This window comes from Nymphaea colorata, chromosome 2 (assembly GCF_008831285.2).
Source record: "Nymphaea colorata isolate Beijing-Zhang1983 chromosome 2, ASM883128v2, whole genome shotgun sequence".
NCBI lineage: Eukaryota > Viridiplantae > Streptophyta > Magnoliopsida > Nymphaeales > Nymphaeaceae > Nymphaea > Nymphaea colorata.
Genome location: NC_045139.1, coordinates 34,063,868 through 34,077,935, shown reverse-complemented (window position 1 = coordinate 34,077,935; position 14,068 = coordinate 34,063,868). Strand labels below are relative to the sequence as shown.

General features: G+C 38.1%; 2 protein-coding genes across 2 annotated transcripts; one reads left to right on the top strand and one right to left on the bottom strand.

Moving 5' to 3' along the window:
- The first annotated feature begins 1,293 nt into the window (after window positions 1-1,293).
- On the top strand, window positions 1,294-5,901 carry LOC116248960 (uncharacterized). The gene is made up of 4 exons (XM_031622018.2): window positions 1,294-1,349; window positions 3,883-4,008; window positions 4,690-4,904; window positions 5,450-5,901. Exons 2-4 carry the CDS (start codon window positions 3,916-3,918, stop codon window positions 5,706-5,708), a joined length of 567 nt encoding a protein of 188 aa, XP_031477878.1. The 5' UTR covers window positions 1,294-1,349; window positions 3,883-3,915; the 3' UTR covers window positions 5,709-5,901.
- A 2,173-nt stretch (window positions 5,902-8,074) lies between these two features.
- LOC116248496 (uncharacterized) lies at window positions 8,075-12,706 on the bottom strand. Its single transcript, XM_031621316.2, has 2 exons — window positions 12,499-12,706; window positions 8,075-9,457 (listed from the first exon to the last, which is right to left on the bottom strand). The coding sequence occupies exon 2, from the start codon at window positions 9,366-9,368 to the stop codon at window positions 8,577-8,579; it is 792 nt and encodes a 263-aa protein (XP_031477176.1). The 5' UTR covers window positions 9,369-9,457; window positions 12,499-12,706; the 3' UTR covers window positions 8,075-8,576.
- Window positions 12,707-14,068: the final 1,362 nt, after the last annotated feature.

The window sequence follows — 14,068 nt, the reverse complement described above, 5'->3', positions numbered from 1 at the left end:
CTGCCTCATGGGACACTATGATTTAGAAAAGCAGGACGCAAGAATTCGACTTGGATGTGATGAAATTCCTGTGTAAGCCTAATAACATACCATTGCAATGGTTTCTGGAAAAATGAAAAGTTGATTTTTTTTTTAATTTATAAAATGACTACGAATATCTGCATTAGCTGGGATATGATCTTAATATTGTGCTGGTCCGCAGTTTGGACTATAATAGCGTTACATGGTCTTGATGTGACACAGGTTTAAGGTTCAGATAATATATCCTCAATATACCTGCATTCGTTGCTGACATATTCCAAATTCAGAGTTAATTTATAAACATGGAATCTCAATATCTGGCTCAAAGGGGCACAGCATGACTGATCAGGTCAGGCTAGCGGGCATGTTAATTGTGTGTCATCTGTAGCAGTGTAGGTGTTATTTTCCTGAACTACAAATAGTAATGGTAGCAAGCGCAACATTCTAGTTGACCGTAAGGTTGCGTAAACTCTATTACATCCCTGGACCTTAGGGGGAGTAGAGATAGGCTTTGGCCTCTCATCCGGGTGATGGGTACCTCTTCGCCCATGCATTGGCTGGGAAATATTGTGCTGGTCTGATGTTCAGGCACGTTACATGGTCTTAATGTGACGCAAATTTAAGGTTCAGATATATATCCTAGATATCATTTCAAATTTAGGATTTTTTTTTTTCTTTTAATCTGCCTAATCCTTGAATCCGAATATTTGCCTTCGCTGGGAGAGTGTCCTATCTTAAATGGAAATCTCATGAGATTCCAATTAAAATAGCGTTGCATGGTCCTAATGTTAGCGAGTTCAAGGTTCAGACCATATACCTAGATCCTAAATTTAGAGTTATTTCCCCTTTAATGTATAAAAAACTTCAATGCCAACATCCCCATTACCTTGGATATCTTGTGTGATCATAATATTATGAAATGATCCTGATAGGATACACGTTTAAGTTTCAATTTTCGAACGAATGATGCACCCTAGATAAAATATTTATACTTAATATATATATATATATATAGGTGCTCTGAGTATTTCCAAATCAGTGCCCATCCAACCAACCAATTTTTTTTGGCTCGCTGCCTGGACCCGCTGACGGTGTGTCCAAATTCAGAGGGGCATGGACCAATATGAAAACCGTCCGTCTAATTTAAGAAAATGGAAAGCAAAAAGTGACAAGATCCTCAACAAACTCAGTCCCGACTCTCCGAATGCTCGCTCTATATCAGAGTGCTAGTTGGCTAATTGTTTTTATATAATATTCCAGTTTCCTCGACGCCTTCTCCACGGTCTGGTCGTGGCGTTACCACTTGCCTCTGCAACAGGAAGAAGAGGGTAAATTCTTCCTCTCTCTCTCTCTCTCTCTCTCTCTCTCTCTATAAATGTCAAATGACAATTGACAAATAGAACAAATTTTGCATATTGCTTGTCGTTCTCTTGTATAATCAAATACCTCATCTTTCGTTTTGTTTTATATCAGTGTTGAACTTCTCCTTCTTTATATATTTTGTCCGGATGAGCGGTTTTTTTTTTCATCATATAGAAGAGAGAAGAGAAGCCATAGCCTCCTCTTTCCTATGCTCATTGTGCCTGGGGTTCAAAGAGCTTGCATTGGGACCTTTGTGGTCTACAAGAGTAGTGACAGCAGTCATGGGTTTCATAGCAGACTCCATTTTGAATGGATGGCCTTGCCTCCTCGTTGCACTACATCCCTTGGAGCCGGTGTTAAGCTTCTCTCTCTCTCTCTCTCTCTCTCTCTCTCTCGCTCTCTCTCTCTCTCTCTCTCTCTCTCTATATATATATATATATATATATATATATATATATATATATATATATATACCAAGGTTGCCGATAAATTGAGATGAGAGGTTGTCTCAGACATGAAAGAACATGGACAGATTATAACAATATCTTTTTCCCCTCATATTTGTGAAGGAAATATAACAATATTAAGATGTGATGTGCATAGAGTTAAGTTTTAAGCATGTTAACTCAGGTTTTACCTGCCAACTGACTTGCCCATTGAAGATATGGAGAGAATGTGGTAGTGGCAGTATTTTATGTTTCTCATCAAGGAGAGCTACTTTCCATAAAAGACCAAAAGTCACCGGTTGTGAGCCTTGATGTGCATTGGCCTTTTGGTCAGCTAATGGAAGATCAAGTTTTAGATGGCTGAGTCTTTTTCCTTCTCTCTTTTTAGCTCTAGACTTTATTCCATATCATAAACCGTTCTTTACCTCTATACATAGAATTATTATCAACAACATGCATTAAGCTTACTTATGTGCAATATTTAAACAAAAATCAAATCTGCTCACCACAAAGAAAGGAAAGAACTTCCATTTTTGAAAAATTATATTTCCGTTTCTATGAAAATATAGTTCGGTCCTCCAACAAAATTTCTAGATCCACACCTGGTGAAGGTTCATTTTTATTAAAGAAAGGCTCCGCATCTTGAGACTAAATTAGATTACAGCTAACGATGAAAGAATGATGCGGATGAAATCCAAATGCACTTTGATCTTCACCGAGGTCGAGTCCATGAAAATGAGAAGGTGTCAAGGAACAACCTATATACCCGAATCTGGGACCTCCTCAGGCAAGTAGTTCGCTGTGATCTGGATCCAAGCTAAACAAAGGAGCTGTTGGGCCACATGCAAACCTTGATCCAGATCCAAGATCCAGTTTATTTCTTTATTCGTAACCTGATAAATTTCTATTTAACTGCCAACTTCTGGTCTATCTATAACAAACAGCCTAAGGTTGGAAAAAATACCAATAGCAACCTCAGTTTATAAAATAATCACAAAAGGGAGCTTCATGGATAAAAAAGAAGAATAAGTAGACCATATATATATATATATATATATATATACACACACACACATATGCCTTTTGCCTCTGCAATTAAACAAATAACAAGATCTGTACTTGCAAAATATATTTGTTAAATATTTTATTGTTTTTCTTTTCATGAAGTAACTGGTTGTGAATTATTTTATGAACTTATTATCATTATAGTGTAAATACAATAAAAGTTGAATAGCTTCAGAAATTTTTCCTAGTTCTTTGGGAAGATGAAGACAGGATTGAATAATTTAAACTCTAATGTGGTTTATTATCCTTTGCTATTCCCTATTATTGCTTGTTGTTTTCTTTTCCCTAAACCCATTGTTCTCTCATTATTTTTAAGGACACGGATAAATAGCATCCTTGAGTAAGTTTTACGGGCTTTGATGCAGCTAGAATTATGGAATTCTAGAATTAAAATTATAATTATTGATGAGTGTAGGAATTGCATTATCAAACAAAGAATTTTGATTTTGTAACCATGCATTCATTCCGAAATCAAAATTCCAGAATTATGATCCTAAGTCTAGGGGTTGGAATTACAGTTCCAGTATTCTAGAATTTTTTTTTATCTCTCTTTGGGACACAAGTCATGAACGTTTCGATTCATGAATTCTGTAAATTTTAAATCTCCTTTCATCAAACAAGCCATTTTCAATTCTGGAATCGAAATTCCTCAACATCAAATACAAAGGGAAACAAGAATTGGCATTTTCATTTCCATTGCAGTTTGAGGTGGAATTTTGGTTATGGAATTTTGATTCCAAAATCAAAATTCCAGGCCATCAAACGGCCCCTTAGGTACAAGTTGTTACCGAATTGTTTGAGAGATCCTCCTAATCGCTGATTGGTATCAGAGCGAAGTTAAAGGACAACAGAATTCCTAGCTGTTGATTGATATCCATCAACATGATCAATGATATTCTTACTTTTAGCTAAGTTTCTATCTCTTTTCTTTTTTTATACTAAAAAAAGATATGCTAATAACATTTTTTGCCTTTTCCTTTTCTTCAAGGGTGAGTTGGTCACGTTAAACCAACCAGGCACAATGGGTTTCAGTCAAACTGCAAAGATTGCTCTCTTTCTTGCACTATTTGGCTGCATTTCGTTCGTGTTGGGAGCAATTGCAGAAAACCTGAAGGTTCTAATTCCACCTCTTCTTCTTCTTCTCCTCCTTCTCCTTCCAATCAAAATTTTCACTTTACGGAATAATTTAATTGCTTACAGATATTTTCAAGCATTTATCATCTTTCATTGTATTTGAAAATATAACATAATATGACACTTGGTGCCCCTTTGATTTCAAATATATGGACATCTCAAGTGTTTCTTGAACATCCTAATGTTGGAAAGAGGTTGAAGCAGGTCCACGATGAGGCTATGGCTATACAACCAGTGGTCTGATCTTAGATCCATATTCAACTGAAAATTGGTGAAATTATAGATCCAAAGTTGATATACCCATCTGCAGCAGGAGGCAGAGGCACATGTGGGCTACGTGTAGGCAATTGCCCGCACGAACACTAACAAAACTTCTTAGTTTCATACTGTTATTTTTTAGCAATTTTTCTCATTTACATATTGATGCTCCTTAAAAATTTAAAATTATACCCGGAACCCCTTATCCAGAATTTTCTAACTCTACCCCTAATCTGTTGTATTAACCACAGAAAATTGGACCTCGTAAACCAAATCGGATTAATTAAACCAGGCTTTGGCCTATTTGTCCTACCAAATTTATGGAAATGGTCCTCTTTGTGAGCTATATTTGGTAAAATGCATCTTTCTCTCGCTATTTACAATTGCTTAAAAACTTGTGCAGCCAAGAGCAGGAGAAGTAACTACACTGAAGGATATAGTGGTTTGCGATTTCCCACAAGATCATACGGTTGTCTTGGGGAGCCTGTCATTCATCTTCCTCACCTTGACAACCATTTTTGGCTTCATTGCCGTCTTCTCCCCATACAACGGAAAGTCTATTCCAGCTGCAGGCCTCTTCAGATGCACCAGTCTCCTTGTCTTTGTTGTGATCGCAGTGTAAGTAGAAAAACCATTTATTCACTCAACCACTTACGCGAACACACATAGACAGATTGCATTTGGTCTTGATCATAAACATTTGCACAATTCTAGTTCATCCAGCAAGTTTCACTTATAATTACATGTACAATCTTTCATTTAAATGATTATAATTGCAAGTAGGTAATAAGACAAATTAGATTTAAGCCTATCATTTACTCAATTATAGTTCTTCCGATGAGTTTAACTTGTAATTACATCAATAAAAAAATTCATTTAAATAATTATCATGGCAAATACTAATGATACGAAAGAGATTTTTAGTCACATTTCAACACACAAAGAAGAAATGAAGGGGATAGCATATCAACAACCCACAACAATACTGAAGTTTCAGAACTTAAAATTATTACATCATTGCTTTTCTTTGATCTTCAGCAGTCAAATGGTATTCAACATCTTCATTTCATCTGTAATGGGAATTGACTATTTGAACTTAAGACCCATAAGTTCAACAATGTTGTGATTGGTGATACAGCTGAGAATCTTTGATATCATGCCAGGCTTGTATCTGTACTTGCTGGGGTCCTCCTGCTGTGGGCAACAATCAGCGAAGGCCTTCACATTCTGCATAATGTACACCATGATGTGAACTACCAATGCCCCACTGCTAAGACAGGTCTCCTTGGAAGTGGCGGCTTCCTTGCACTTGATTCTGCCCTCTTTTGGCTGGTCTGCCAGATGCTGACCCTCAACTCCAGAACAGACTACGAGGAGGAAGAAGACCTAAAGGGTGACTATGGCCAACTTCCAAAATCTTAAGTTGGCTTTGTATTTTGTTGCTGCCGATGTTCAGACTGGCTAATTTGGTCGTTTGAGTTGCAATTGTTAATCATCAAACAGTTTAAATCCAGAAACTTCAACTCTCTCTCTCTCTCTCTCTATCTCTTTTGTGGGTATCGCAAACATTGGCTGATATGCATCATATCTTTTAGCAGCCCCTGACCACAACAATGCAGCCACAAGCCTAAAGGGGCATAGTGCAGTTGGTCGGACTAAAAACCTGTTTAAAGTGGCTCTTTTGTTTGATTTCTGTGGGCATTATATACATGTGTGTATTCAGTAATGGAGGTTGATATATCGTGGCCATCACTGAAGCCGAAGCAGACTAAGACCATGCCTTCGGACTTCTTCTCCAGGCAGTGGGTTGCAAACATCCTGCTCTCCCAGAACAATGTAGCTACCAATGATGTGGCCTTCAAATTGCCATCGATTTGCGCCATAAATTCAGCCCCGTAGCAGCTGATAAATTAGAGATTAAGTATTTTAATTCAATCCAAGCAATGTCTGTCTTCATGTTCCGTCCAGATTCCCGTGCTTTTTACTTCTAGAACTCAACCAAAAATTGGTCCTGTTAGAACTCGAATGAGGGGTCCTGATTAGGCCGATAGAACTGAATCAGGCCTCGGTCAACAATTGACTTGTCGATGAGAGATTATCAGATGAACAGATGCTGAATGTGAACCCTGGACATGCATCATTCACTGGGTTTAGAGAATTTGGTATTCACCTTCACTCTGCCTGTGGCGGTGAAGTTTCACCTTCTCCAGCGGGCGAAGCTTCCGTCATTTTTAAGGGCCAAAAATTATGCACCGCACGAAAAGTTTTTGGTTTGCCCATTCTTTTACGAGTTTCGAGTAGCCACATTGGATTGCACAAACCTTAGAAAAAGTTCAACTAGCAGCAGATCTTTCGCATAGGGTCGAACTACCGGCTTTGAAGCCTTCAAACCCCTGAGTAAATGCTATTTACATGCCTATAAATTACATTATTTCATTTTTAAAATCATCTTAAATTTTATTATTATTTTTAAAGATGAAAAAAGTGAGAAAATAGACTGATACGAAACCTTAAACATGTATTACGCACGATGCACCATGTCTAATTGCTCACCATATAACATCAATACAAATAACATTAAACACCTTGAAACTGCAATAAAGTTTAAGGAAAATACAGGAATTGATCAAAGAAAGAAATAGAAAAATGGAGGCTTGTTATATTCTGGATTTTTTTAATGTTTACTTGAGCGAAACTGCCTTCAACATAACATCCTAAAAAACCACACCCTTGCACCTACAAGGCTCTGTCTTGCTCGGGGCCGTAGACAGACCCGTCGACAGACGTATAATACATCTTTTAACTTAATATCACACTATAAATACACTAGAACGTAACAACTACAAGATTCAAACCAAACCCCTTGAATAACCGCCCAGTTGCACACTGTCATCCATCAGTTCTACAATGTAGCATTAAAGCAGAAAACGACGTGAAACCCTTCTAAAGCCATGAATTGGCACATCTAGAAAAGCCTAACCTACTTAACAAGGACAGCATTATGAACCTGAAACCCATGTCAACACCATATGGTTTAGCAGCCAACCGTGTTGTTGGCCAACATTCATTGAATTAATCCCCTCACAAACATGATCTTGGCCACTACAATTTGTTATGAAATTTCACCATTTTAAGTAGTTTAAATTTAATTTCAATTATTAGGGAACAGAAATTTTGAAATTAGCCAACGTAGGCCGATACAGCCAGATGCACTCCAATTTCTCCAAAATGACAGCACCAGAGGCACGATCCAAACAAATAGGGTCAGGAACGCATTGGCAATAGAAGGAACAAGACGACCCGTGCACACTCGGAGGTGGACCGGTCCCCCCAACACAAATCCAACTACGAGCTTTTTAACTGCAACAACTTAACCTGTCTGCAATACAATCGGATTGCTAATAACTTGAAAACCAACTGGGCCAGGTTAGACCCTAATTGTAATGCAGCTTGAATTCAAGCAATATATTCAAAATCCGTCTTTTATTTTCCTGCCAAGGGCAAAGGAAAACCTGACCAAACTCAGCATGCCCAAAGCCTAAGAATTGCGCTTTCTTGTACTGCATGTCCCCAAACAGGCGACCCAAGCACCACCATAGGCACATTCTTTCTACCAGCACACTCCTTTTCTGTTAGACTATCACGGGACATGATGACCGCATACCATATTTTGGGAGCGTCTTGACGTGAGCTGCAAGAAGGCCAATCTGGGTCCAGTCCCTAATGAGCAATAGAAGTGCCGTGCAGGAAAAATGATCACATAGCCCGGAATTTTGGAAGCTCAAGTCTAAACATATAGAAATACTACCTTATCAGAATCTGTAATTATCTAGCTGATGAACATTTTTGCTCCAATTAACAAAAAAGGAAGAAAAGAAGCAAGTAGTACATCAAAACCAAGGGCAGATCATTTCAGTAGTTTCGGTGCACAATTAATGACCAGCAGAGACGATAGCAAATAATCCAGCCAGAGTAAAAATCTTGCTTGTCCTTGCACCTGAAGCATACGATAGAAGCCCCACTTCATACACCAAAACATAGACTTGGTGACCGGAGCTCCAAGAGACAGGGAAGCAAAAGCCGGCCACACCAACCACAGTCTCTACACCAATCATAACTTGATGCACATAGCAGAACCAAACTGGAAACAACTTTGAAGTCCAACCTCAAACCTATGTGAAGTCGTCGAATTTTCATCACAAGCATTAATTATCAAACATCTATATGCTTATAAGGTAGCATAGAGAGGCAAGGTCGTGATGATATAAGCATTCCAAGAATGGAGATTTGCTATGTGACAATCTCTCTGACCAGCCAATCCAAACTAGGATATGCGAAATAAAGTATCAGGAAAGATGGCAGCGCAAACAGGATCGTGATGATGATGTAAAGAGCCAGGATTGCAGCACTAGCAGGTATCACATAGAGCACAATCAACAGGAATATAAGAACAAGTGGAAACTTAGCTGTCAGGTGCATGAAGAAAACCAGTGACTTGCGGAATGATGAGTGCAGCCACTCTATGTTTAGGTAATCAGGAAGTTGGCGATCATGATCCCGACCTCGGTGTAGCTGCTCTTGACGCATCGGAGTTGTCCTTCTACCATGATGGCTAACGTGACCAACAGAAGGCTGGTTGACATTCGAAGGCCAACTGGCCCCTCTCTCACCAGATAGATCTGAAAGAGATTTCATCCTGTCACCATTCATGCTTTCCACCATCCAAAGAAGGAAAAAATTCTTGCGGGGAAACTTGAGATTTCCCTTCCAGACCAGGCGAAATGACAATAATTGACACCATGGGCAAGAAATGAAGAGTGGAAGCTGCACTGGAAGGGTAGGGAATTTCACAACAGCCCATTGTAGCCCAAGTACACAATTTTTACAAAGTGTGTGGCCACACCATAAAACATAGGGTACGTTCTCCACGATGTTGAAGGATTCCCAACAAACCGGGCATTCTAGCCTTTCCTCTCTGCTGATACATGAGGAAGCCTCATCATCCGAGCAATCAGAGCCACATTCTCTAGGCTTTTCACACTTGACATTTCCAGATATGACATTTGAAGCGAAACTCCACATAGTGAAACAATATAGTCAATGTTCAGAGGCACATCTAGAATATAGTCTTGATTCCAGAAACAAAATCTTACAACTGGTGCATAAGAAACCTGAAAAAAGAATAAAACGAAAAAAAAAGAGCAATATAAATGAATTTTTCTTTAAAAGAAATTTGGAATTAATGATACTGAGTTGAACACAAAATTGAAGTTTCTAGTACGAGCAAGTGGCTTCATAATTGATTTCTTAAACAGATAAACCACACGGCACTTCTCATTCATCCATTATATGAGAAAGCACTACCCATTATATGACAGGATTTACAAAGGAAAACAAACAACAATATGATTATTGAACATTTTCAGGTCTTGACAAAAGCACAGGCTGGCATAATGTCTCACTCTTCAGCATTTCTTCATTGAATGTGATCAAAGAGCAGCAAGTTCTTAGCTAAACCTGCAACACTAATTTCCCTCAAAAGTCAACAGCAAAGAATATCTATTAAGGCTTCAACATGTGCCCAAACTTTTTGAGAGACTATCATGGTGGTTCATGCAGCATAGGATTGTTCACGCAGTGGATCTGGGCACAACCTTGAGGTATTTAAAGCAAATGTTGGAGTCTTAATTCGGCCAGATTGAACTCATGTAATACTGGGCCCTAGTCCAATTCAAATATTCAGATTTACGACCAGGAGTCACATGTGGACGTAACCTCAATCATCTTGTATGATTTTTTTCCCTCCTTTTCCTCAAATACTTTTTATGTACTAGTAGTTCTTTCTAGTTACATATTAGCTCACAATTGTTGTTTCTCTGTATAAAAAATTGATCCATATTCTTGGATCAGATTTAACAAGAGGTCACAACCGGTCGTCAACTTTACCTACTGTTCAACACCAGTGTCTCAGGCAATTTAAGAGTCACAAGCCACATCTCGAGCAAAGGACAAACTGATCATAATGAAGTTTCAGCTACCTAAGTGATGTGAAAACCTATGTTCTTAAGGCCTCGCCTAGGTGTGGACTAAGTGTGAGTCCACACCCATCGCCTAAGTCCACCACTTAGGCGATAGGATATGTGTTGGCGCCTAAGCTTGCCTAGCCTCCAACATGCCTAGTCCATGGAAAAGTAAAAAGTCACATTCCCTTTCAATCAAAGTTTCTTAATTGAGTATATTTTGTTATATACTTTATGTTGTATTGATTACATATTTTTATGTATTGTTATGTTGATTATGTTGTTATATGTATAATGTTATATGTATATACTGTTAGTCACTTAGTCTGTTATATAATATCGGGATACTTCATGCCTGTTATATGTATACATTAGTATGATTATGTCTTTCTTTAAGTACAAATGATTAAAGCCTTCTTGCAGATTTACATTCCTACTTCTAGAGATTAGATCTAGTTTTTTTTTTTTTTGTATTAGATTACATTTAATGAGTAATGTTAAACTTCTTCGATTGATTTTGCATATTCAATGAAGTAAACAATTAACTTTTGATTGTTGAAGTTGATTATGCTTGTTATATTACTACTTCTCCATATTTCAAATGTTAGTAATACTTAATTAAAATAACTTGACATATTAACATAATTAAAAAAAATAAAAAAAAATTGGTCCCCCCTTTTTGCCTAGGCCTCACCTAGGCACGCCTGGGCGTTTTGGCAACATAGGTGAAAACTGGAAAGTAACGAATGAGTGAGGAAGTTTAACTTGGACACTAGCTGCAAAAAGGTGTATTAAATCTTGGCTTCCATCTCCAGCACTATTTCTTTATTGTAATGAAATCATAGTAGCCATTATATTGACATAAGATATGCTGGAATCCGTTGTATTTTTTCATTAAGTTCAGACAAAGTGGTGAAGCATGCAATAATTCAAGTAAACCTTAAACTAAATTTCTTAGAATTTAAGCCTGTGGCAATTATTTTTCATGGACAGATTTTGTCCACCTCCGGGGAGACAAACAAATTTAGTGCACCAGAGCACATAAAAAGAGGAAGCACCAAATCTTTACCAGTACAAAATTCTGTCCTTTAAAGCAACAACGGATGAAAATGAATGCTTCGACGAGAACTTGAAAAGTTATCATCGGCCAGTTGATAATTTAATTGTAAAGAATATCGTATAGAAGATCTTTGCATGTTGAAGCATCAAGAAAAGAGAATTTCAGAGAATATCCAACATGTATCTGCAAACGTGGAAAGGAATAGCATGGCCACGAACTTCCTGCCATTACTTCGTTTCTCGAGGTGATTTCTCTCGTTGTTGACAGCAAGAAACTACAGAATGTCATGATGATGAGGCAGCAACAATTGGTTACAAGGAAACTAAGTTATATTAATGAAGAAGCAGCTCTCGTTCACCATACAAAGCCAAGTATCTAAACCCACAATCAATTTCCTCTTCTTGGTTGTGAAATCGCAATACAGCGACTTTATTCAACCGCAATTCGAGGCATATGTAAACAAAAAATACGCTACGCTGCTAATTAAATAACGAAGCAACCCAAAAATTGCATGCGGAGTTTCACTGATATGCTCAAACTAAGCTACCCGATGAGCGCGAACATCAAATTCAGACAAATAACGAAGAGAACATATGTAACAGGCAGAATTAGCCAAAAAGGAAGAAAAATCAAACCCAGTCAGAAAACAAATGGCACGCGTATAACAGAAGCACCACGAAGTAATATGAGGAAGGTCTAACCACCGCAGAAGATGAACGAACTAAAACTACTCAAAAAGTTCCTTGCACAAAAACAGAAGCTGAGCAAGGAAACCAAAAGAAAGAGGGAAACCCCATAAACCCGGAAATTTTGTAACAAGATCCGGATTCTGATGAACACCTTACAAAACTCCCTAGGTAAGGACTAGCAACGCCATTTTCACGCTTCCAGTGGCAAATAAATTCACTCGACACTATCTTTCCCAACCCAACATATTTAACGTCAAAACTTTCAATTACGGGGGCCATTATCCCGACCCCGTGCCTTACACAAAGGGCAAAAACAACATAAACCCTAAATCGTAATGTCCATTTTCGAGCTTGCTGATGCAGGATGCTCAAATCAAGAAAACATCCAGAGAATTTCTCACACGATCTGAAGATCAAAAGCAAACAAGAGCCCGAGTACGCACCTCTCTTCTAGCTCGCTCCCTCTCCTGCGCTCCGGGTGTACCCAGAAGAGGAGCGATCTGAATCCCGGAGACAGTGAAGAAGATCAGAAAGGAAGGAGAAAATGACGCAGGAGGAGAAATAAAGGAACGCTATGGCCCTCCCCTCTCTCTAGAGAGGAGAGAGAATGAAAACGAGGAAGCGGCAGATGCGCAGGGAGATCGGAGAACGGTGGGTGGGGGCTTTTATGGCACGTACCGTCTGACATCGATACGAATCGTTCCATGAACCGGTCGGTTAAGCTCAGCAGTTCTCGAGGATTCTTGCGTTTGGCCTTTTCGTCCGTGGGAAACATGGGCCCAGTTTTTGGCGCGAAAGTAGGAAAGCTTTTTCCACCCTGAAGAGAAAACCGGAACAAGTCCCGTGGAACACGCTTCATGGTGTCCTCACTGCTTTCCCACCAAACAACGAATTTCTTCTGAAAAGGTACTTGCATTATTGAAGGAAAACCCCATGCCTCGGTACTGTGCATCGTTATCTTGGAAAATTTGTCTCAAGCAAAAAAGTTCCGGATAGTCGATGAGCCTCAGCCATCAAACCATGTGGTAAGAGTTGTCAGACAATATACATAATCAATATGATGGAATATAGTAAGTTCAAAAAGGAACAAAAATCATTAACCAGTACAATATTCTTATGATCCAATAGCAGGACGGTGTGGGCAGTTGCCCAGCCCTAACTTTTCTTTATATATAATATATATGTATATATATATTAGATGGAATTTGTCCCAATAAATTCATCAATATCTTTATTCATATCCACTTTTTCGGATATTCACATATTAAGATTCGAAGTCAAATAAAGAAAAGTCATATTTGAAATCCAATTTTACAATCTGAATCCAATTTTTATATTTATATCTGAATCCGAATCGAAATTTTGAACCAGATTTTGTCAATTTTCAAAATTTAATAGCATTAAATACACCATATTTATCTAAAAATGGATCCGATGCAAATCCATATCAAAATCAAATCGAATATTTATGTATATCTGAATCCAAATATAATCGAATGTTATTTATTAAATCCGAATCCGATTCGATTTTTTAATCGAATTTTTTTTTTCATATTCAATTTTTCGAATCAAATTGAATCGATCGAATATCCTATTCAAATCAAATATATTGACATCTCTACCACTTACAATTCCTTGCATAGGTGTTTTACAATGAGAGGGTTTCATCCAGCGCCTCCTGTTTGATGACATTGACAAGTTGTCCTTATCAAATGAAACAAAAGTTTTTTTTGGATCTTTTTCATGACACGATTGATACCTTCTGACACAACAGGGATAAACTCTCTTGGTGAACATGCAAAAAGGTGGACTCATTGGGGATGAATCTGTGAGATTCATTTTCTTTGGCCATCCCTAGATTTTGACAAGTTCGCTTTTATATTAGACCCTTTAGATTTTTTGCACATTTTCACCTTTATCTTCAACTCTCACTCACACATTCAAGTCGGGTAACTAGTTTTATGTTTCCGATGAGTGAGAAGCATAATCCCTGCGATTCAAACACGAGCAGAA

Bases quoted from the DNA above. Each gene is read 5' to 3' on its own strand.
- LOC116248496 (XM_031621316.2), bottom strand. From the start codon at position 9,368: ATGTGGAGTTTCGCTTCAAATGTCATATCTGGAAATGTCAAGTGTGAA.
- LOC116248960 (XM_031622018.2), top strand. From the start codon at position 3,916: ATGGGTTTCAGTCAAACTGCAAAGATTGCTCTCTTTCTTGCACTATTT. The intron at 4,009-4,689 runs GTTCTAATTCCA...AAACTTGTGCAG, and splicing joins CAATTGCAGAAAACCTGAAG to CCAAGAGCAGGAGAAGTAAC. The intron at 4,905-5,449 runs GTAAGTAGAAAA...ATATCATGCCAG, and splicing joins GTCTTTGTTGTGATCGCAGT to GCTTGTATCTGTACTTGCTG.